Genomic DNA, 22,359 nt, shown 5'->3' on the forward strand with positions numbered 1-22,359 from the left:
CACGGGGAGGTTTTCCTCCCAAAACGCAGGTACCGCAGCTCAACGTACCCTCCATGGCGCTCTCGGTGCCTATGTCAAAATCCACCCATGGAGGGGCAGGACGGCTCCCCCAAGGCGGAGGACCCCCACTGCATGTCCCCAGTCCCCACGAGCCCTGGCCAGCTCCAGCCCCGCTCACTTCTTCTGGATCTGGACACTGGCGTACTCGGAGCCGGCTTCCTCGGGGCGCGGGGCCGGCCTCTTGGGCGCCTTGCTGAGATGGACCATGTCCAGGTCCGCATAGGTGAGGTTGTCCTCGGTGGCAGGGGCCTGGCTCGTCTGGATGCAGGCGTACTCGGACTGCTGGCTCATCTCGATGATCCGCCGGATGCTCTTCTTCTCCTTTTCAAAGTTCAGGTCCGCATAGGTCAGGTTGTTGGTATCCGACTCCTGTGCGAGATAATGAGAGTTGCTCTTCAGACAGCGTAAGGGAAACCGTGATGAAAGCTTCCTCATCCCTGCCCCGCACACCAGCCCAGGTCAGCAGTTGGAAGAGCCCATTCCACTTCCACTCAGCCTGGGACAACTTGGTTTGTAAATTGGGAATGATACCAGGAGTGGACTGGAATGCTGTGGTAGCAGTGCCTTTCCCCATGCTACATGTTCAGCAAATCGCCCTGTCCAACAGCAGCGGCTAGTTGAGGGCTAACATGAACCTCTAGGCAGGATTTTAGAGGTGCCTCCGTGCAGAGGAGGCTCAGGGGACACCCAGATTTGGCAGGGAGGGCCCTGCTGCAATCACCACCGTTCCCCTTGGGGCTCTTGGGGATGCCAGAGGCCCCACAGTCAGGAACGGGTGAGCCTGCCTGGCAAGGACGGCTACGTGTTGCTTATATGGGAGCCGGCAGAGGCTGGGTGGGATGGACAGATTGCTGCTGATCACGACATGGCTCATAACTGCGTCACCGCATGCAAAACAACTCCACAAATAGCTTCCTTGGCTATTGCACAGCTGGTTCTGGTCACAAATCAGCCCAGACTTCCCGGAAGAGAGATGGGAAGGGGCAAAAGCAGAAAAGATGCTGGGAAGTAGCTATCCCCACGTCCAGGGGTAGTTTTTCTCCTTATCAGCTGCAGCTGAGCAACATTTAAATGTTTCATGCAGGTAATGCCAGGGTCTGCTCCAGTATCTGGAATTTTCCTGGTTATTCTCCCTTCCCCAGTTCCAAGAGTTAAGCTATGTACCTGGGTAGCCGTCCCACTGCTCTTCTCTGGCTCATGCAACCTGGAGAGGAAAAACAAAACCAATCAGGTCACCGAAGTGCCCTGGTGCCCCTTTACTAGGGACAGGGCAGCTGGGGCACTGGTTCACTTGGGAAACAAGGTCCTTCCAGCGGTGGCACTCAACCAGGCAGGATGCGTCCCCACTGGAAAGCATTCATGCAGCTCAGCTGCTCTCCTGCCCTAGAGCCACATTTCTGCAGGCTGGGACTTAACTCCCTCCTCTTTTTTCAGCCTCCCCAAACTAAACACTGGGTGCGAGGTCACGTAGGGAGCAGGGAGGACGGAGGCTCCGTTGCTGGTCTTGCTAGATCAGCTGCCAGGTCCAGAGCTGCGCGTCACCTGGGGGGACATGTCCCCTCCATGCTCTTCCCCCTTGGGCTCTTACCTCTATCGCAGCAGCTTTTTGGATCCAGCTCTGCAAGAGGAAAGCCCCTCTCCTCACACCCATGACCTGGTCCTAGCACAAGTGACCCCAAGCAGTGAGCGCATGGAGATCTGCCTGGGAAGCAGGCCATGCTGTCACACGGTGACATTCGTGGGGCTCCTTGTTCAGCCCTGACCTCCTAAGTACCCCTCTTTCCATGCTGAAGATGTCCAGCTCATAGTGCCCTCAGATAATTCAATGATTTGGCAAATACAGAAATCAGCACTTACCTAACAGATGGGGAGCTTTTACCTGCCAAAAGAGAAATAGTTTAGGAAACAAAGCAAACCCCAGTTAACCTGATGGGTGCCAGCACATGTGCAGGACCAGTGCAAAAGCAAGTGGTGTTTTTCCAGGAGCATTTTGATGCAATTTCAACGTATTACTGCAGAAGCTTTTCCTGGCAGAGGGCAGGACATCTAGGGTGGTGTTAGATGTTTTGGGTGCTGGCAGGAGCAGCAGTTTTGGGCACAGTTAAGAGACGAGGCCTGGCCAGGTGGTGGTAGAGAAGGTCACAGTCTTTAAGACCATGAATGTGATTCCCCGCTCTGCTGAAGCCATCCTGGATTTGTGAGCCTGGTCAGGTTGTTCAGGCCTCAAATCCCTGCAGAGCACAAACTGCAACATGGCAGCGCCAGGGAGGTTTCCCCAGCAGTGTGCAAATAACCTGTTCAGTTCTGCCCTCCCCTTCCTGCAGGAGCTGCACAACTGCCATGAGTTTTAGTGTCAAAGTACAGACATGCAAGAGGAAGAAAGAGGTGGGAAGCAGCTGCTTTCCCACCACGCGTGATCTCCTTTACCTTTACTCTGCTTCACCCGGATGAGGTAGAGAACAGCAACCACCAGCAGCGCCAGCACAGTACAGATCACTCCAACTGCGATGTATATGAAAGTCAAGTATCCTGAAAGGAGAATGAGACCAGGTGCTACAATAGGCCTGCAAATGCTAGTGCCAGCATGAGTCACAGCTGGCAAAAAGAGAGATCCCTGCTTCTTTCTACTCCTGGCAGGATAAAGAGGCTCCAGAGCAGCACAGTTTCCAGGACAGATTGTTCCTTGGCTTTGTCCCTTTTTAGGTCCTGAGTGCCATCCCCTGGTTTGGGGCCATGCAGGACTGGGTAGGAGCTGAGCTAAATAGGGCTTACAGAAGCCTGGAAAACCTGGAAAATGCCCTAATGGTGCCAGGCCATCAGTCAAGTGTGGTGCCTAATAGGAGAACAGTTTGTGAAAGGGGACTTGGGATAGTGACACCTCGACCTCTAGGGATGACTATTCAGGTCCTGGCAGGATCCTCCCCGATGCAGAGACAAAATTTATGGCCTTAAACCTGCTGCCTTGGTTGGGCCAAGGGTCCGGGCTGCAGCACGAGGAGCCTGGGCCAGCGCTCACTGCTCCGTGCGGCAGCTCCGGAGCTCAGCCCGGCGCCAGGAGCCCGGCCCGGCCTCCCACTCACCCTTCCCAGCAATGGACGGGTCGGCGGGTCCCCGCTCGGCGGGCGGCAGGGTGACGTGCAGGGTGACGCTGCGGCTGACGGGGCTCTGCGAGTCGTGCACCACGCGGCAGGTGATCACGGATTGGTTCCTCTCTGCCACCGCCTGCAGTGCCAGGGAGCTCTGCAGCTCAAACGTCCCCTGGGCCGTCGCTGCTGGGCTCCTGGCCTCCACGGGCACCTCCTGCTCGTTCTCCAGCCACGTGAGGGTCGCGGTGCCCGGGTAGAAGCCCTCCGCGGAGCAGCTGAAGTTCACGGTCGTGTTCAGCTCCACGGGGCCCGAGGGCTTGGCGAGCAAACGCACCGTGGGGGACACTGCAAAAGGAAGCGCCTGGAGCCCCGCGCGCGGCCCCGCCGCCCGGCTCCGCGCGGCCCCGTCCCACCGCGGGCGCCCGGCTCCGAGCGCGGAGCGGGGGCTCCGGGCGGGCGTCCCCGCGGGCGCTCACCTCGCAGGGCGGCGCTCAGGTTGTAGGAGCTGCGCAGGGGGGTGCTCAGCGTGGGGTGCGCGACCACGCAGCTGAGCCGGGCGCGCACGTCGGCGGGCGCCAGCGGCACCTGCACCGCGCTGCTCATGGCGAAGGAGGAGCCCGGCCGCTCCGGGATGACCAGCACCGGTGGTGCCGGCAGCGAGCGCTCGTCCTTGAACCACTGCACCTGGATGTCCTCGGGGAAGAAGCCTCTGGCCGTGCACGTGAAGGTCGCCGAGCTGCCCGACTCCACGCGCTGCGTCGGCCCCGACACGGCCACGTCCACGGGGCTGGCTGTGGGGAGAGGCGTTTGCCCGTGGGGCCGGCGCTCTGCCCCACAGCCCCCGGGAAACGGGGTGCGTGGCCAGGCCGGGGGGACGGGGCTGAAGGCTCCACTCACCGTTCACAAGCACCTTAGTGCCCTGTCCCGACAAAAGCACCTCGTCCTGACGGTCTCCTTTCTTAAACTTCACGCAGTAATAGGTCCCGGCATCCTCAACTTGCACGTTACTGATGTTGATGTCGTAATTTGTTTCGGAGTTATTCACCACCCTGGTCACACGGGGCCAGGAGCCTTTTTGTTCATAAACAATCTCTTTCTTTCCTCCTGAGTCCTTCAGCCACGTCACGGGTCCTGCGACCCTGCTTCCGAGCACGGTGCAGTTCAGCGTGAGCGTCTTCCCCATGGACACCGACACCTTCTCCGGGGACTGCAGCACCTGGAGGCTCCCATTGACCTGGGCACGGGCACCTACAGCAAAGCCAAACCAAGGTTACGCACTCCTCATATACGGGATGAGCCCTGTGGCCCTGATTGTAATGGAGCTCCTCCCTCGGTAATACCCAGGAACCCAAGAAGCAATCCAGGCTTTGTGGCATCCTGTACAACAAAATCACCAACAGATCCCAGCTGCCAAGTCTTGCTGGCAGGGCCAGCTCTGTCCCATACCATGGGCCATCCATCTTGATCAGGCAGGAGGGAACAAGAGCTTAAAGCACAGGACTCCAAAAAACACAGATATGGAACCAATACCACATTTACGTGTTTACATTTACTCTCCAACTTCTACGAAACTCCGGTTCTGCCGCAGCATAGACACAATGTAAAGCCCACACCACTCAGGCAAAAGATTTTCCTACGTGTCGCCAGCAGAGGAAATCTGTTCCCTTCAAAGCGTCTCAGTAAGGCAGCTTCCGAATCGATCTGCCTGTGTTGCCCTTTCCAGGGCAAGTAAAAACAGCCTGTGCCTGGCCAGCCAGCGAGCCGAGCGTGCCTGCCCGTGCAAACGCGGCTGCAAACGCGGCTGCAAACACGGCTGCAAACGCACCTTTGTGTGTGTGCACTCATGCAGCGAGCCTTCCCCGAGCTCTCCAGGGAAGGAAAAATCGCAGGGGCTCCAGTTTCCTTCTGGTAGGTAGCACTAAAAGCAACCGTGGGTGAAGTTATAGCTGCAGCCGGCAGGGCCGGGCTCCCCGCAATCCAGGTAGGAGCTGCCTCCCAAAAGGCTGGCGGAAAGAGCAGGCTCAGCCCACCAGAAGTCGTCAGCAACGGCACCTCCCAGGCTTCCCAAAACAGCCGCAGCATCAGACAGACACTCCGGAGCCTACACACAGCTCCCTGATATATTAATTTTGGCAACACTTGTCATACCAATATAGTTTTGCAACTTAATTGAATAAGATTTCGATACGTGTCGCTGCTTAAGGGAGCGTTTTTAAGCCGTGCAGGAGAGAAGTGGGAGAGTTGCGTGAATTCCCCTGCCGGTAACGGGAGCCGCAGCGAGGGCCAGGCCGCGCCGACGGCCGCGTTCCCGGGCAGAGGGGCAACGCGCAGACCGCGGCACTGCTCAAACGCCGGAGAGCTCCGTGTCCCAGCGCGGAATTCCCACTGCAGGATCGGCGTGAGGAGCTTGAGGAGACTGGCGGGGGTGTTAAACCCTTGTGATTTTCAGCCTCAGTTTATGTCCCTGCAAAAGCGCTTGCTACCTGTATAGACAAACACTCGGTCTGGCCAAAGGGGGAGATTTATTCTAGCATCAAGCTCCCCCAATTCAGCCTGGTTGCATGGTAGTAAATCGCGGCGCCTCATCCCTTGCACAGGTGCCCAGCACCGCGAGCTTGATGTCTCCATTGGAAAACACAGCAGGGCCTGAAGCACGAGGTGCAGAGACAGAAACCTGCTCTCCATCACGTTGGAGCCTCCGTTTTCCGCCCCAGCACTGACAGCCCAAACACGGGCAGGACGAAGGGCTCCGTCGTGCCCGCACATCGCGGACGCTGCTGCGGGCGGCAGCGCGCGGTGCCGTCACCGGTGGCCCTTTCGCAAACGGTGGTTGAGCAACGTGGAGGGGAAGTTTCCACAGCGCAGAACAACCTCCTGCCCCTCTCCAGCTTGGCCCCCAGCGCAGGGCCGCGCAGCAGCCCATGGGGCAGAGCGCCCCGGCGCAGGGCCCCGTCCCGGCGCCCGCCTTCCTCCCCCGGAGCCGCTCGCTGTTAATTATTCACCCACCCCCTGGGCAAGCGGAGCTCCCGGCTCGTTGCAGCGCGCACGGCGCTGCGCTCACCCCACAAGGGCTTGGGTGCCAGCACGGCAGCACCCAACACAGCGGCGCCCACCCTGGCACACGGCCAGGGCGCCGGGGCCCGCGCCGGGATGGAGGCCGAGCCTCCGCGGCGGGTGCCGAGGCCGCGGGGGGAAGGAAGGCTCCGCGGGCGGGCAGGGAGCCAGCGCGACGGGCGGGCGGCGCCGCAGGCTCCGCGGGCGCATGGCGGAGCCGAGCGCACGGAGGAGCCGCCAGCGCCGCTTCTCCATCCGCCCTCTCCCCATCTGTCGAGCCACGAGGAGCTCACGCGGCGGCGAGCGGCGCGGCGGGGGCAGCGAGGCCGGACCGTCGCGCTGCAGCCATGAGGGATGCCGACACCACCGCCATCCCCATGAGCAGAACGTGTGCATTACATATATATACACATATATGTATTTTTTTTCTCCTCTGTCTCATACTGCTGCCCACACCTGTGATTTGCCCATGACCAGCACCTCGAGAGCAGCTATGAAACCACCGGGGCAGGCGGGATCTCGCGGAGCCGCCGCTGCAGGAGGCCTCGGTTCCTCGGCCGCACGGCGCTCGGCGGGGAGGGAAACCCCGCGGCTTTCGCCCGCTGCCACCACGAGCCGCTCGGCTCCCAGTCGTCACCCAAGGGAGCCAGTTTCACCCAAGGCAGCTCCAGCCTCCAGCCCTGCCGCCCCCTCCTCCCCAGGGTGGGAACGCGCAAAGGGGAAGCTGCCGCGAAACCCCGACGGGCGAGTCGGAAAATGCAAAGTTCTCACCCAGGCTCCAGCTTCCCCCTTGCCCTGCGGCAGCGGCAGCTTCCCCTTGCACAAAGTCTCTCCTCCTTCCCCTTTTCAAGGCACCGAGGCCGGTGCCACGCGGAGCCCTTCTCCCTGCGGCATTCCTGGCACTTCCACATGTTTAACCTGCGCACGCACTGGCCTCGGGAGAGCTCCATACCACAAGCACACACTTCAGTTTGTTCCCCCTGGGCCTTGCTCCACAGCAAACCCTCATGCAAAGCGTTAATGTAAAGAAACCGCTTCCTATGCGCCGCTTTGGATGGCTTCACTAGGCGAAACCTTTTTCTTAGGGGACCACTCGCAACGTGCAACCCTTCTACTCCCGAGATCAAGGGGCACTTAGGTGCCTTAACCCTCTAATCTGCTCTATCCTCCACTCCAGAATTAGCAAAAAGAGTTCAGAGCCCTGGAGCCACCACACGAGCATCTCCCCATGGGCATCCGTGCACTGCAGGCCACGTGGGGAAGCGGCGCCCATTCCAGCATTCCCAGCGCAGGGAGGAGCCCAGCAGGCAGTGCTGAGCCTGGCCAGGCAGCACCCACCCCAAATCCCGTTATTTCATCTCATTTCAGAGCAAAACAGCGCCTTGCCTTCCCACTGTGGGGGAAATTTTCCGTCTCGGCAACACATTTTTTCCCCCTCCTCGTATTGCACCTTTTGAAGCATTTGATACCGAACAGATTGCGAGAGGCTGAGGTTTAATTCAGCAGAGTGCCGAAATAGTTCCCGGTAAAAATAGATTTTTCTTCAGAAGTAGCTGGGTAAGGAGTTTTAGGACTGCTAAGGGAGGGCCGCATGCTAAGAGGAAGTGTGCAGCTGGCCACTCGCATTTGGGAGTCACATCACTGTCACCCGCTCAGTGAATGTCCCCACGTGCAAAGCTGCCCCAAAATAATTTGCAGGGTTCAATGCCTGGGATTTCACCTGCAGCGGGGTCCCCCCGTTAAGGAAAATAACAGGTGCTGCCTATAAAAAGAGCTTGGAATTTGCAGCTTCAAGGAAGACACGGAAAGATCCAGAGATAGTTGTGCAGCGCTCTGCAGATGCCAGGCAGGCCTGGGGAGGCCCTAGTAAAGACCAGATTTCATTCACTCCGTCTGAGGAAGAATCAGATCACACACAAGCACCATTTGAGCTTCCTTCCTACAACACCAGGAGAAATTCAGCTCTAAAGCCAAAACCCCCCAAACCAAGCAGGTTTCCTCCTCCTTGGAGTCCCCAGGAGACACAGCTGAAGTCTCTCATTTGGGAAAAGCTTCCATGGAAGCACTGCTCCTGGCTCAGACTCTGCAAGGGGACTTTGCAGCGCTGCTTTCCAAGTTTTCACTCGTTTTTGACCTCACAGAAAACCATCCCACTGGATTTTCCCTTTGCCCCTTGCTTCCCCAGGAAGCCTGCCGGAGCAGAGGGAGGCTGTGCCAGGTGCTCCAGAGTTCAGCAGACGGTTGGATGAGAGGGCCTGGGAGGAATCACTGCTGTGTCTGAAATATCAGCACAAATTACCTCTCTATCCTGGTGCCTTTGCCCCGCCAGGGAGCCAGGACAGCCTTTCTCTATGGCTCTGGCTTGGAAACCAGATTCTTTACTCTGGGAGCACATTTGATTAAACACAACAGCTCTGTTTTAGCTATTCATTCCTGGTAGGAAATTGTAATGGTTCACTGGGAAGCTGGAAGTCACAGCCAAAGCCTTCTTGGCTTTCAGCAGCTCAGAGTTTTCAGCTTGGGGCCAACACTTCTCAGTTGTGATCAAGCAACTCAGAAAGGAAGGAGTGTTGTGCTGAAAGCATTTGCTTTCTGCTCAAGCTTTTTTTTTTTGCAGTGGCAGGCTCAAATCTCTGTCAAAATGCAGCTTTGACAGTAAACATTTCCGATCAGCCTCCCAGACAGCAGCTTTCCTGCAGCCGCCGCACGGGATGGCCGGGAAGCGCACGCAGTTCGGGAGCAACATTCCCGTCTGCACAGGAGCCAGGATACAAGCGCGCACGGGGGCCTGGAATTGGGCGACACACCAGGACAGAGGCTTGGTGTTGATCTTAGGGAAGCCAGAAAGCAGCAGAAGAGAATCTAGGATTGTAAATTCACAGCCCAGGTCTAATTTAGCAATAGTTCCATCTGGAAAGGGGAAGATTGGGAAAGACTAGGCAAAATTGCTAGTGGCAAGATGTTCCTAAACTCAGATTGCTGTTGGCCCATCGTGTTACCCCAAAAAGGCCTGTCCCTTGGCATGGACGTAGGTAGCATGGAAGGAAGGAGAAAGATTTCTCAGCAGCGTCGCCCAAGACTAACAGCGCTCAAGCAAAACATCCTTGAAAGCAGCCCACACCAAAGGCTCAGTTCCTGCTAGGTCAATGGACTTCTCACCCCATTGAGGGAAGGGAAACAAGCCAAGGAGAGGAATAAACCTCAATCCTTCCCTATTGCTCACAAAGCGCCAGAAGAGCCGCCGGCTTTGGAAGAGCTGTGGCACCGGAGCAGCCAGCAGCAGGACCCGAGGTGGTCCATGGCCCACCGAGCTTGGAGCCGGCACGGTGCAAACCCCACGGCTTCGGGGCTCAGCAGTCGAGTAGAGCAGCAAGAGGCAGAGGCAAAAATAGGGTTGCGAGGAGGAAAAAAACCCTCCGGAGGCGAGTGGGGGAAGGCAGGCACCCTGCTTCCTCCCCAGCGCCGCCCTCCTCTGCCTCGCTGGGCAGGGATCCCTGCTGCTCGCGGGGCTCTATGGAGCTGGCGGAGGGCGCTGGGAGGCTGGGAACGACATGCCGGCTCTTGTCCCTGCCCCATTCCCGCAGGAAGGGGGAATGTCTCCCTTGGAGTTTGCTCCTAGTGGAGCGGAGCCCCAGGGCAGAGCGCGGCCCCCGGGGGCTGCCCCCTCTCCCGCCGCGTAACACAAAGGTCATCGCGGAAAACACGGGCATGGGGACAGCACAGCGCAACCGCGGGGACGAGCGGCGGGGAGCGGAGGGGCAGCAGAGAGAAAGGACACGGACTAAGGAGGAAAGAGGAAAGGGAAAAAAATCGTTCTGGAAAGCGCACACGGACGTGTCAGCGGGACGGAGCCATTGCTTACCTGGCCAGCCGTGCAGCGAGCCGAGGAAGAGGCAGGTCAGGGGCAGGAGCGCAGCTCCGGGGCCGCCCGCTCGGCGCTCCATCGCTTGCTCCGTCTGTAGGCAGAAACGAGCGGCTTCAGAGAGCGACTTCAGGCTGGTTTGAATTGCAGATGGAAAAGGAAATCGCCCTTCTCGGCCCCAAAATGAGGAAGGAGGGCAGGTCCCCCCCCCGCGCCGCGCTGCCTGCGGGCACAGGGCACGTACGCGGGGCGGCCCGGGAGCGCGGCGGGAACGCGGCCCCGGCCCCGCTCCCGTCACCTGGGCGCGCGCGCAGCCTCCCGCCGCCCCGGGCGCCGCGGCCCCCGCGTGCCCTTGTCCCGGGCCTCGCGGGCCACCGGCGTCACCTTGGCCGTGCCGCCGCAGTGGCGGCTCCCCCCGCGCGGCGCTGCCCGTCCCCGCGCGCCGCCTCCCCGTCGCCGTTGCCTAGCGCTGGGGACGTGGCGGGCCCGTCCCCGGCACCGAGACCCCCCCCCCGGCACGGCCCCGATTTAAGGTAGCTTCCCTGCCGCCTGCGCCCGAGCCCGGGCACTGCCGGCCGCGCCGCAAACTTGGTTTTTAAGGTCATTTTGGCATGCCCGATGCACCGCACACGGGGTTTTTTTTAAGGTGGGCCGGTGGAGTTACCACCCTGGCTCCTGGCTTCGCGGGGTTAGGGTCTCTCAGATGCAAGAAGCCCCCCTTGCAAGAACTCCTGCCTTTTTGCACCTCTTGCAGCGGCTGCTGGTGCAGCCGATGCCCTGGGCGCTTCCCTGCGCCCCAGGGCAATGGGGATCCCTGTGAATCGGACAGGATGCGGCCAGGCCCAAGGCAGGGATGATTCGGAGCCTCCAGCGCACGCCCGGCGCAGGGGGGCCGGAGCCGTCCACCCCCCGGGGGCCACAGGCTTCCTGTGCGGCTGCGGTTTCCGCCCCGCGTGGCCCGGGGCGCTGGGTGGCACCGCGGGCGGCTCCGCGCTCCGGCACAGGGCTCTGCGCCCTCCAGGGATGCAGCGCATTGGAAGAGCCCACACTGGGGGTCCCGGCTCGGGAGCACCACACGTGGGGGACAGGCGAGCCTGGCGCCTGGGTCACACGCAGCAAGAAGGGGACTCTGGCGCGGGCAGGCGGAGAGGCCCCGCAGCCCCCTCTCCGCAGATGCGCTGGGCACGAGCAGGGCCCGCGTTTGGGCAGCCCCGGGATGTCCCCTGCGTCTCCGCGGGGGGAACAAAGGCGCCTCTCAGGGTGGCACGGGGAGACACACGGCGCTCTGTGTGGCACTGATGGAGCCTGTTCGGCACCGCCGGCTCCCCGTGCGGCTCAGCGCTTGCTGAGGAGGGACGCCAGGGAGGAAGGCGTCTAGACGCGGGCGCTCGCGCGACACGTGTCCCTGCGCCGAGGGCCCTCCCGGGGGACGCGCCGCGGCCTCCCTCCCGGGCACGGCGGCAGCACCGAGCGCGGCCCCGGCTCGGGCTGCCTGCAGCCCCGCAGGCCTCCTGGCGCGCGGGAGCACGTGGTGCAGACGGACAAGCGATGGCAGCGCCCCGGGCCCCGCCGCGGGCTCCCCGCCGCCCTCCTCCCTGCGCTGCCGCTGTCACCTCTATTTAGGGCTCCCGCTACACGAGCACCAGGGATATCTGAAGCGACTTGGCACCGTCAATCTGCGCGCGGTGGCCCCGCGCCCCGGCCAGCCCTCACGCTGCAGGAGGACCGCAGAGGCGAGCGGAGAACAGCAGCGCTGCTCCCATTTCCCCTCTGCGCAGCCAACGGCCCACGAGTCGCGGCCGGGAAGGGCTCCCAGGAGCCGCTTGCTCCCACAATGGGCTCCGCTCCCGGCCCTGGGGACAGGCGCCCCCAGCACCAGGACAAGGGGATGAGCTTTGCAGAAACCCCACAGACCTCGATATCCCGGGAGCAGGAGCCCGGCGGGATGCGGCAGCCCTTCCCAACGGCTCGGCTCTCCCGGTTGTTTTTACCCGGCAGCACGGTTCCTGGAGGCCTGGCTGACTCCAGCCTGTCGGGGCTGTTCTCCCGCTCCGCGCCGAACGCCAAGGAAACCTGTTTGGAGGCGCTCGCAGGGCGGGAACCCGGCGCCAGCAGCAAAGTTAGAGCTTAAAAAAGCTCCGCGGGAGAAGGCAGCGCAGCCGAGCAGATGGCACCGCGGGAGCTTCCCGGGAAGCGTGGCCAGCGCTCCCCATTAGGGAACATATGGGCCACGGGCTCGGCTGCCTCCCTCTCACAGCCTCGGAGGCACCGGGTGATGCCGGGCAGCCCTCAGGGTGCCCTGCACCCATTTGGGGCTGCAGCCCGGGATGTGGGTGCTCGGCTCCCCGCGCGCTGCCGTTGGGAGCTTCCTTCGGGCTCGAGCGCCCGGAGCAAGCGGGAGGCTGCGGGGCTGGAATCACTGCACCGTGACCAGGCGGCCCCAGCTCCAACTGCAGCTCCTCGCCAAGCCCCCTGCTCCGGGACGAAGAGCCAGGAATGGGTTCAGAGCCGCATCCCCCTCGGCCATCCCAGCCTCCATGCAGGAGGCCCAGGGCTGAGGCCAGCAGGAAGGCAGAAACCCAGGACAGGCAGCGGGGCAGCTTTGCCAGCAGCCCAAGAGCAGCACAAACCCCCATCCCGGTTCCGTGCAGCTCCATGGCTGCCGCCTCGGGATCATGTCCAAGCTCAAGCAACAGGACGGCGCACGCGGGATCACCTGTGGCCCCGATCCCCGGAGCCGGGATAGCAGCGGAAAGAAGCGAGACACGAGCGCAACAAGCGCACGCATTGCGGGGAGCTGCTTCCCCAGCCCCGCACGGGCCCATCCCATCCCCTCCGTGGGATGCTGCTTCCCAACCAAACCGCGGCAGGAAGCAGGGAGCCCGCTCACACCAGGAGGCAGAGAGGTTGTGGAGTCTCCTTCTCCGGAGATCTTCAAAACCCGCTTGGATGCAGCCCTGTGCCACGTGTTCTAGGTGACCCTGCGTGTGCGGAGGGGTTGGACTAGATGATCTCTAGAGGTCCCTGCCAACCTTAAGCGTTCTATGATTCTATGATCCCCTGCATCTCCTGCCCGTCCTCCCCACCAGTCTCGCTCCAGAGCCAGCAACAACCCAGGGATTTCTTTTTTCTTTCCATTAAGGGGAGAAACACAGAAATATCTCCTAGAATAAGTAGCAGCAATTGCACAGTTGATATTTAGGGCTTCCAGCACAACAAATGGAGCTTCAGCTTCATTAGGTACCACGCCAGCATAATCCAAGACATCCAGTACAGAAAGAGCTTAAATTAGTCTATCTGATGGCAACTTGTAACAAACAATATGTTAACGCGGGGATGGGGACCTTGGGGCAGCCTGCAAGGAGCAGCAATGGGGCAGGATGTGTCTCCATCAGAGGGGACAGGGCGTTGCTCTGGGGGGTCGCTCCTTACCTGCTCGCCCTGGGCATTGCCAGCACCTGGAGTCAGGGAGGAGGCAGCCCCTGGGTGCCTCCTTATGTGGGAGAGGCCCTGGGGTGCAACGAGCTGCAGGTGCTCAGCGGCGGCCCTGGCAGCGCCGTGCGGGGCGGGAGCTGCTCCGTGTGGTGCCTCCTTGTGTGGTCCCGGCGATGCCAACCAGGCCTGCCCACATCTGCTCCGCCACGGCTGAGCAGCGCGAGCGTGGCCTTCCCGGGAATTGCCAGATATCCCCTCGGGATGGGCTTTATCGCTTGATTTAGGACACAGGTCCAAGACGTCTCACTTGAGTGGGGCGCACGGGCCGAACTGGGGGATTTGCTGTGCCGGGTACCGGGGCCGGCGGCAACGTGGAGCGCTGCCGTGGCGGCCGGGCTGGGGATCCGTGTCCCTCATCACGACCCTTAATTTGAGCGGTGCCCGAGCTGGGATGAGGGGATGCCCTTGGAGCCGGGGCGCTCGGCACTGGGGATGCTCCGCACGCGCCAGCGGCACCTCCGCACCGGGAGCGCCCGGGGCGCGAAAACGGCCGGATGCGGCCGGGCTTCCTTAACACCATGAGCACGTTTCCGATGGGGGAATTCCTACCGGGCGGTGTCGGCAGGAAAGGTGATTTATATCCTGCGCCCAGCTGGAGCTGCCCCCGACCTGCAGGCGGTGGGAATTTGGGGCAGGGAGGAGCAGATCGAGGGACTGTGGGATTCCGGGTGAAGCCACGCGGGGCGGACGGAGGTGCCTGTTTTGCTCCCCACTCCGCTCAGTCCATCCTCCTGCTCCGGGTTACCGGGAGGAGAAAGCAGAGGGTGACGGGGAGCAGGGCCGCACTGACCCCAGCACCCGGCGCGGCCCTCGATGCCCGTCATTGTCACTGGCCCCGGAACGCGGCCGGACAGGAGCGATAAAATCTTTGTTTCCTTTTGCTGCTTTTGCTGTCTTGGGTTTTTTTTGCATCCTCTCAAAGTTTTCTGCTGACTGCACGTTGCTCCTGCCAAGCTGCAGGAGCTGCCCCGCGCGCTCCGTGACACTCACGGGAGCTGCAGGCAGAGCCCGAGCGCGCGGGGGTCACCAGGCTCAGCTATCGCCACCCGCTGCTCCCTGATCAGCAGCGCCAGCACCATGGGACGTGGTCGTCCCATCCCATCCATGCAGGGTCCTTGCTCCGACGGAGGTTTCTCCATGCGGCGGAGCGGCGAGTGCCTCGTGAGCAGGGACACAACCCGCGCAACCCGCCCGCGCGGCTGGCAGAGGCGGGGGCTTCGTCAGCTGCGAAAGCGCCGGGTCTAACACGCCCCGGCGGGCCCGGCCGCGCTGCACGTGCTCCCGGCCCCCCGAGGGGCTGTTCCCAGCCGTGCGCGTCCAGGAACTCTTGCAAAACGGCACCGCGAGGCTGTCGCAACGATTCGCTATTTGCATTTTTCTTTTTCAGTACAAAGGGCAACTAAAACCGCGAGGATTAACTCCCGCCCCGGGTGATCGGCGGGGGGATCGTGCGCACGGTGTTCACACTGGTCCCTGGGGCCTCCCTATGTGCTGCGGGAGAAGGAGCGGAGCGCGCGGGGAGGGATCAGGGCATCAGAGGGGCTCTGTGACGTGTCCCCGACTGCGGAAACGTGGCCAGGGATTATCCGGGAGCGCTGGTGACCTGAGGCACCTGAGCCGAGGCGAGTGACGGCGCCAGCCGAGCGCTGCTAAGCGGGGGAGCGCGCGGGCAGGCCGGAAGCCCATACGTGTAGCCTGTGTGTGTGTGCATGCATGTAAACACGTGTGCATGCATGTAAACGTGCGTGCATGCATGTAAACGTGTGTGCATGCATGTAAACACGTGTGCATGCATGTAAACACGTGTGCATGCATGTATGCACATGCATGCGTGTATGTGCGCATGTGTATGTGCACCTGCATGCACACACGTGTGTGGCAGTGTTTGGCCCGAGCCAGGGCCCCAGGCGCGCTCGGCGCTGCGGGTCCCGCCACGGTGGCACCGATCCCTTGGCGAGGAGGAGGTGGCATTTTGTGCGGTGCCTCCGCAGAGGCTCCGGGGATGCTGCCTGTGCCGGGATGGGGCTCTCCGTGCTCATCCCGGTGCGAGCAGCGACGACAACCCCGCTCCCGGGACCCCTTAATCCCCCTAAGCCCCTCCTGGGGGTCACATCCAGGGGCCAGGCCCGGGCTCCCGCTGCCCGTCCCCAATCCCGAGCGCCGGCGCCTCCGCCCCGCGCAGCGTCCCGCCGTGCTCCGGGAAACCAGAGATGTTTACGGAGAATTCGCCTAGCCCGGGGCCTGTTATTTTTGCGCGTTGCTATGGTTACCGATGCCATTAGAAAATTAAGCCTGAACCTTGTGGAAGGAATGGATGTGTCAGGAGCGGTTGTTGAGGAGGGCGAGCGGCTCCGGCGAGCGGGGCCGGCGGCGGCGCCTCGGGAAGCGCCTCCAGCCCCAGCCCGGCCCCCCGTGCGGCTGCCGCTCTTCCCGCTCCCCAGCCTTGCTCCAGATTTTTTCCTTCCCCTTCCCGTCTGGGAGGCGGCTGCACCGGTGCCACTGCCAGCTCCGGGGCTGCAGCCAAGCGCAGCCCAGTCCCTGCCCGCTCGGCCTCCTGGTGCCGGGGGTGTCACCAAAAAGGGACCGGCTGCCGGAGGGGTCCCTGGCGGAGCAGCGGTGCCCTCGGCACGAGCTCCTGGAGATGCCCGAGAAGCTGCCCGCGGTGCCCGCGCTGCGGCCCCACTCGGACCCGGCCGCCCGCGGCTCTCCCGCCGCCTGCTCTCCTGCTCCGGCTGTGCTCATGGGGCTGGAAAACCACGCGCTGGGCTGGAAAGAGCGGCGGCTCCGCTAAGCGGTGAAATTGGCGGGAATAACGAGGCTGGAAGCGGGGATGCGGCACGAGGGCTGTTCCTATGACAACCCCAATCCCGAAACTGCCTATCCCCCCAATAAAATCCTACAATAACCGTGAAACCAGGTTGTAAGTTTCACTAAGTCCAACATGGAATAAAGCGGCAGCAGCCTAAAGCCTCACGCGTCTCCCTCAGCTCCGTCCCTGGCTCCCCATTGCCCCTGCCCAGGGATGGGAGCGCGGAGCCGGCAGCCACATGTCCCGGAGCGGCACCCGGATCCCATGGGGGCTGATCCGGTGGCAGCTCCGCCTGCACAGGGGGATCCTCGGCTTCCCCGGCGCATCCCTGTGCCCTTCCCCTCGGAGCTGCTCCCTCCACGGGCCCACGGCACAGGGAACCCTGTGGCATCCCGGCTTCCTGTGGCACAGCAGGGTCTCTGTGGCCTCGCATGGCCCCATAGCACTGCAGGGTCCCCATGGCACTGCGGGGTCCCCGTGGCACCTCCATGTCCCCATGGCACTGCAGGGGTCCCGCTGTTCGGCCACTGCAGGGCCCGCAGGACTCGCAGCTCCTCGGGAGCTGCCGGGTCCCTGGCGCTGGTGGCCGCAGGACAGGGCAGCGCGGCTGCAGCCCCAGGGGGATGCAGGTGACAGGGTGTCCCCAGGACGGAGGGGACGAGCGTGGGGCATCGCGGAGCCCTGGGCGGCCGCTCCGCGCCGGGGGTCTCCTCCCACCCTGCTCCGGCACCGGCACCAGCACCGGCACCGGCACCGGCACTGGCACCGGCCCTTCCCGTCCCTCCTCCCGCTCAGCCCGGGCTCCGGGGGCTCCCGCGCTCCCGGCCCCGCTCCCGGGAAGGAGGTTTCCCCGCGCCCGCGTCCCGCGTCCCGCCGGCCCCGCTCCTACCTGCGGCCCGGCCGCGCTGGGCACTGCGGCTGCTTTCACTGCCGGCACGCCCCGGGCTGCCGGCTTAAAGGATTTTCCCACAATAACCACCAAATCCCTCTCCTGGGCCGTAAGCCGCACGCCTGGGCCCGCTCCCCGGCCCGGCGCTCGCCCGCCGCTGCTTTGCATGAGCCTGCAGCAAGCGGGATTCCCCCTCCCGGCCCAGCCCGGTGCTTCAAAAGCCCCAAATCCCCTTAAATCTGAGAGCGCCTCCCCCCGCCGCGGCGTCTCTCCCCGCTCTCGGTCTCACCCACGTGTTTTACATACGGTGCTCATGGTCCTTCCTCGGGATTCCCGCATGGCAAAAGTGGCGCCGTGTCCCGTGGGCCGTGACCAGATTTGTCCCGAGAGCCCCGGACCGGCCGGTGAATCCCGGGATGGTCCCTGTCCCGCTGCCACCTTTGTGGCTGGGGCACTGGGTGTCACGCGCAGGACACGGCGCAGCAGTGACAATGTCCCCAGGCTGTCCCCAAGCCTCCGCTCGCCTCCCCCAGGGCTGCCATGCAAATCCTTCCCCCAGCGCCCGCACCCGGACCAGGCCCCGCTCCCCGCTCCGGGCGCAGAGGCCGCGCGCTCTCAGCTCACTTCTCTATTTCAATCTCTCAGGAAAAAGAAAGAAAAAGAAAAAAAAAGGAAGAGCCCCCGCAGCTGGAGGGCAGCGGGAGCTGGCACCTGCAGGCTGCTTTCCAGGCTGCCGGCGCCGGTGCTGACCACGTGGCCCTGCTGGGCCGCGATCTGTCCCTGGCACCCGGGCGGTGCGAAGCAGCCTGAGCTCCCGGTTCCTGGAGGCGCTCGGAGCCGCCCGGCTCTGGGTGGAGGCTGCAGCACGTGGGGCCTCGGGCGGCGCCGTGAGCGCGGCCGCTGCCGGCTCTCCCCGCTGCCACGGTCACGGCGCGGCTCGCTGGATGCTGGCGTACTCGGAGGCGGCGGCGCAGGCGGGCGCCCGGCGCGGCGCCGCGGGCAGGGGCTGCAGGTCGGCGTAGTGAACGTCCCCGTCCGCCGCGGGGCAGCCCTGCGAGGGCGGGAGCCGCGTGTGGGACCCCGGCTGGGAGCGGCGCCGGGATCGGGGAGGCCCTCGCGAGGCCCCGGGGCTGCGGGGAGCGGTGGCGGCTCCTACCTGTGCGGCGGCGGCCGCGGTGGCGCCATCCGGCTCCTGGGCGCTGGGGGACGAGAGGGACCATCATTAGAGGTGATGGCACCACGTGACCCCCGCGCGGCGCCCAGCCCCGGGCCGCGCGGTGTCCCCGGTGCTGCAGCGGTGACCCCAGGGTCTGGGCAGGCGGCACAAGTGGGATGGGGCCCCCGCTGGAAGCTCTTCCCGGGGAGCGAGGGGCTCCGAGGGGGCTGCACGTCCGCACGTCACCAACAACCACCGCAGGGACCAACCTGGGGCTGCCGCCACCTGCAAGGCCGAGGACAGGAGGGGTGAGTGGGACGGGTGCCCCCACAGCACCCGCCACGCGCCCGGCCCCGCTCACCTGCCCGATGACGCCGGTAGACGCACAGGGCCACGAGGAAGAGGAGGAGGAGGAGGGAGAGCGTCGCAGCGGCCACGGCCACGCTGGGGAACAGGCTCCTCTCTGCAGGGTTGTGGCATCAGCGGCAGCGCAGAGCCGGGCACCGCGGGGCCACCAACACCCACACTCACCATGTACCAGTGCCGCAGTGTCACCAACACCCCCACTCACCATTCATGGACACTGCGGTGTCACCGACACTTACACTCGCTGTGCACGGATACTGTGGTGCCACCAACACCCACGCTCACCGTGCACAGACACGGTGGTGCCACCGCCCGAGCAGGCAACCTGATCCTCCGTGCCCGGCCGCTGCTTCACGCAGTAGTAGGTGCCGGCGTCGTCGGGGCGGGCGTCGCGGATGAGGATGGTGAAGTCGGTGTTGGAGCCGTTCGTGGCGCGCGCCACACGGGACCACGAGCTCTTCTGGTCGTACACGGTGTGATTGCGGCCGCCCGACGCCTTGAGCCACTTCACGGCCCCGGCCGGGGCGCCCTCGGACACGGTGCAGCTCAGCGTGAGCGTCTGCCCCACCAGCACGGCCAGCGCGGCCTGCGGCTGCTGCAGCTGCACGCGGCCGCCCGTCCCCGCGGTGGCACCTGCGGGCGGCCGCGTGGGGCCACGTGAATGTGCCACCCACGAGCCCTGCGCGCGCGGGAGCTCCCTGCCGCGCGGAGCCGCGGCCGCTCCAAGCGCGGAGCCAGCACCACCCGGCCCTGCCGGCCCTGGCACCGCTGGCGGCCGCGAGGTCGGTCCATGGCACCGGCAGCACCGAGCGCCCGACTCACCCGCCAGCAGGGCCGGGCAGAGGCTGAGCAGGCGGACGAGGAGCGGGGCCGCGGCGGCAGCCCGCGGAGCCATCGGCGCCGCTGAAACTTGCAGCTTTGGGAGAGGGAAAAGGAGAAGCTGTGCAGGAAATGGAGGCGAGCGGTGCCTGTGCCGCCCCGAGCGCCGCGTTAACCCCTCACGCGCGCTGCCCGCCTGGGGCTCGGGCGCTGCGGGTTGCAGAGCTGCACGGGGGCAGCCCGTGTGGCAGGAGCGCAAGCTCGGGCACTGATGCCAGGCAGGCCCTGGACGAGCGGCTGGGAACGCCGGCCACGCTTCCCTTCCCGCTCTGCACAGCAGGGACGATGCTGTGGGGCTGGGGTGGGGTGCGCCGGGCTGGCGGCACCGCGGTTTGGGTGCTGTGCTGGCACGGACACCGTGAGCGGCGGGTGTGCGATGGCCTGTGGGGCTGCAGAGCCTCTGTGGGGCTGCAACCTGAGGCCAGGCTGCAAAGCCACCCTGGTGCCGCAAAGCCACTGCCATGCCACATCGCAGGACGGCAGCTCGGCAGCTCACAGGGCTGGCCAAGACGTGGTCCTGTGACGCACCGTGGCGGAAACGGCTTGAAAACCCTCTGGGCTTGCATGGTGCTGGCAGGGGAACTTGCGCCACCGCCAGAGCCTTCCTTCCCCATTTGGAACACCTTGAGCTTGGAGGCTGCCAGAGCAGGACACGGCTCCGGCCATGGCGCTGCCTCTTGCCAGGCTGCAGCTGCTGCTGCTGCTGCTGCTGCTCTGCAGGGCCCTGGGTGAGTGTCGCGACGGGGCGGATGGTCCCGCATTCGAGCTTCCCGGTGGCGCCTCTCCCGCCTTCTCCTCTCGCTCCCTGCTTTCGTGACCAGCGCAAAGGGTTCCTCATTGGGACCCGTGCTGGGGGGCAGGTTCCCTGCCGGCCGCGTCCCTGCAGGACCCTCACAGGCCCTGCTCTCGCTGCACAGGTGCCCGTGCCCAGGTCAGCGGGAGCCTCCAGGTGCTGCAGTCCCCGGAGAAGGTGTCGGTGTCCGTGGGGAAGACGCTCACGCTGAACTGCACCGTGCTCGGAAATAAGGTCGGGGGACCGGTGACGTGGCTGAAGGACTCAGGAGGAAAGAATGAGACTGTTTATGACCAAAAAAGCTCCTGGCCCCGTGTGACCAGGGTGGTGGACAGCTCCAACATAAATTACGACATCAACATCAGTAACATGCAAGTGGAGGATGCCGGGACCTATTACTGCGTGAAGTTTAAGAGAGGAGACCGTCAGGACGAGGTGCTTTTGTCAGGAAAGGGCACGAAGGTGCTTGTGAATGGTGAGTGGAGTCCTCGGCCCCGTCCCCCCAGCCTGGCCGTGCACCCTGTTTCCCGGGGGCTGTGGGGCAGAGCGCCGGCCCCACGGGCAAACGCCTCTCCCCACAGCCAGCCCCGTGGACGTGGCCGTGTCGGGGCCGACGCAGCGCGTGGAGTCGGGCAGCTCGGCGACCTTCACGTGCACGGCCAGAGGCTTCTTCCCCGAGGACATCCAGGTGCAGTGGTTCAAGGACGAGCACTCGCTGCCGGCACCATCGGTGCTGGTCATCCCGGAGCGGCCGGGCTCCTCCTTCGCCATGAGCAGCGCGGTGCAGGTGCCGCTGGCGCCCGCCGACGTGCGCGCCCGGCTCAGCTGCGAGGTCGCGCACCCCACGCTGAGCACCCCCCTGCGCAGCTCCTACAACCTGAGCGCCGCCCTGCGAGGTGAGCGCCCGCGGGGATGCCCGCCCGGAGCCCCCGCTCCGCGCTCGGAGCCGGGCGCCCGGAGCGGGACGGGGCCGCGCGGAGCCGGGCGGCGGGGCCGCGCACGGGGCTCCAGGCGCTTCCTTTTGCAGTGTCCCCCACGGTGCGTTTGCTCGCCAAGCCCTCGGGCCCCGTGGAGCTGAACACGACCGTGAACTTCAGCTGCTCCGCGGAGGGCTTCTACCCGGGCACCGCGACCCTCACGTGGCTGGAGAACGAGCAGGAGGTGCCCGTGGAAGCCAGGAGCCCAGCAGCGACGGCCCAGGGGACGTTTGAGCTGCAGAGCTCCCTGGCACTGCAGGCGGTGGCGGAGAGGAACCAGTCCGTGATCGCCTGCCGCGTGGTGCACGACTCGCAGAGCCCCGTCAGCCGCAGCGTCACCCTGCACGTCACCCTGCCGCCCGCCGACCCGTCCGCCGCTGGGAACGGTGAGTGGGAGGCCGGGCCGGGCTCCTGGCGCCGGGCTGAGCTCCGGAGCTGCTGCACGGAGCGCTGAGCGCTGGCCCAAGCTCCGCACACGGCAGCCCGGACCCCACGGGGCCGGCCCGGCCGGCAGGTTCGTGGCCATAGAGCCGTGTCCCGGCCATGTCCCCGCTGCAGGCAGCATCCTGATCCTGCTGGGCTTCTTCTCCGGCGTCCTGCTGGAAAAGGGGCTCTTGGGCCTCGTCCTCTTCTACCTCTTCAAGCGCTTAATGGAGTGAGGAGGGAAGGACCCCGTGGCAGCCCCCGCTCCCGCTCCTTGGCTGTGGCATCACTCCACGATGACGCAGCTGTGACACGCGCGTGGCTATGGACCCCTGCTGTCCTGGGCATGGTGACACCCAGGCATGGTGACACCTGGGCATGGTGGCTCCCAGGCAAGGTGACACCTGAGTGCTGTGATGGCTGGGCATGGTGACATCCAGGCACAGTGACACCGGTGCATGGTGACACCTGCACATGGCGACACCCAGACATGGTGATATCCAGGCATGT

The 22,359-nt window shown here is 64.2% G+C and overlaps 2 protein-coding genes across 2 annotated transcripts; one reads left to right on the forward strand and one right to left on the reverse strand.

Moving 5' to 3' along the window:
* Positions 1 to 134: 134 nt before the first annotated feature.
* SIRPA (signal regulatory protein alpha) lies at positions 135 to 19,569 on the reverse strand. The gene is made up of 14 exons (XM_088523621.1): positions 19,452 to 19,569; positions 19,063 to 19,410; positions 18,773 to 18,874; positions 18,681 to 18,696; positions 18,412 to 18,454; positions 11,977 to 12,135; positions 10,063 to 10,156; positions 4,044 to 4,394; positions 3,623 to 3,937; positions 3,141 to 3,491; positions 2,488 to 2,589; positions 1,918 to 1,939; positions 1,225 to 1,264; positions 135 to 429 (listed from the first exon to the last, which is right to left on the reverse strand). Exons 1-14 carry the CDS (start codon positions 19,567 to 19,569, stop codon positions 175 to 177), a joined length of 2,316 nt encoding a protein of 771 aa, XP_088379747.1. The 3' UTR covers positions 135 to 174.
* An 836-nt stretch (positions 19,570 to 20,405) lies between these two features.
* Positions 20,406 to 22,085, forward strand: LOC104575107 (tyrosine-protein phosphatase non-receptor type substrate 1-like). The gene is made up of 5 exons (XM_088523622.1): positions 20,406 to 20,429; positions 20,588 to 20,924; positions 21,031 to 21,345; positions 21,477 to 21,812; positions 21,985 to 22,085. Exons 1-5 carry the CDS (start codon positions 20,406 to 20,408, stop codon positions 22,083 to 22,085), a joined length of 1,113 nt encoding a protein of 370 aa, XP_088379748.1.
* The last annotated feature ends 274 nt before the right edge of the window (positions 22,086 to 22,359 follow it).

Source organism: Tinamus guttatus, unplaced genomic scaffold (genome assembly GCF_059628265.1).
Source record: "Tinamus guttatus ecotype Peru unplaced genomic scaffold, ASM5962826v1 Tinamus_guttatus_pri_ptg000194l, whole genome shotgun sequence".
Taxonomy (NCBI): domain Eukaryota; kingdom Metazoa; phylum Chordata; class Aves; order Tinamiformes; family Tinamidae; genus Tinamus; species Tinamus guttatus.

Coding starts and splice junctions, on each gene's coding strand:
- SIRPA (XM_088523621.1), bottom strand. CDS start 19,569: ATGGACCGACCTCGCGGCCGCCAGCGGTGCCAGGGCCGGCAGGGCCGG. Junction 10,157..11,976: donor CCTGCTCCCGGGATATCGAG/GTCTGTGGGGTT, acceptor TTCTGCCTACAG/ACGGAGCAAGCGATGGAGCG. Junction 3,938..4,043: donor CACTAAGGTGCTTGTGAACG/GTGAGTGGAGCC, acceptor CTCTCCCCACAG/CCAGCCCCGTGGACGTGGCC.
- LOC104575107 (XM_088523622.1), top strand. CDS start 20,406: ATGGTCCCGCATTCGAGCTTCCCG. Junction 21,346..21,476: donor CCTGAGCGCCGCCCTGCGAG/GTGAGCGCCCGC, acceptor TTCCTTTTGCAG/TGTCCCCCACGGTGCGTTTG. Junction 21,813..21,984: donor CCCGTCCGCCGCTGGGAACG/GTGAGTGGGAGG, acceptor TCCCCGCTGCAG/GCAGCATCCTGATCCTGCTG.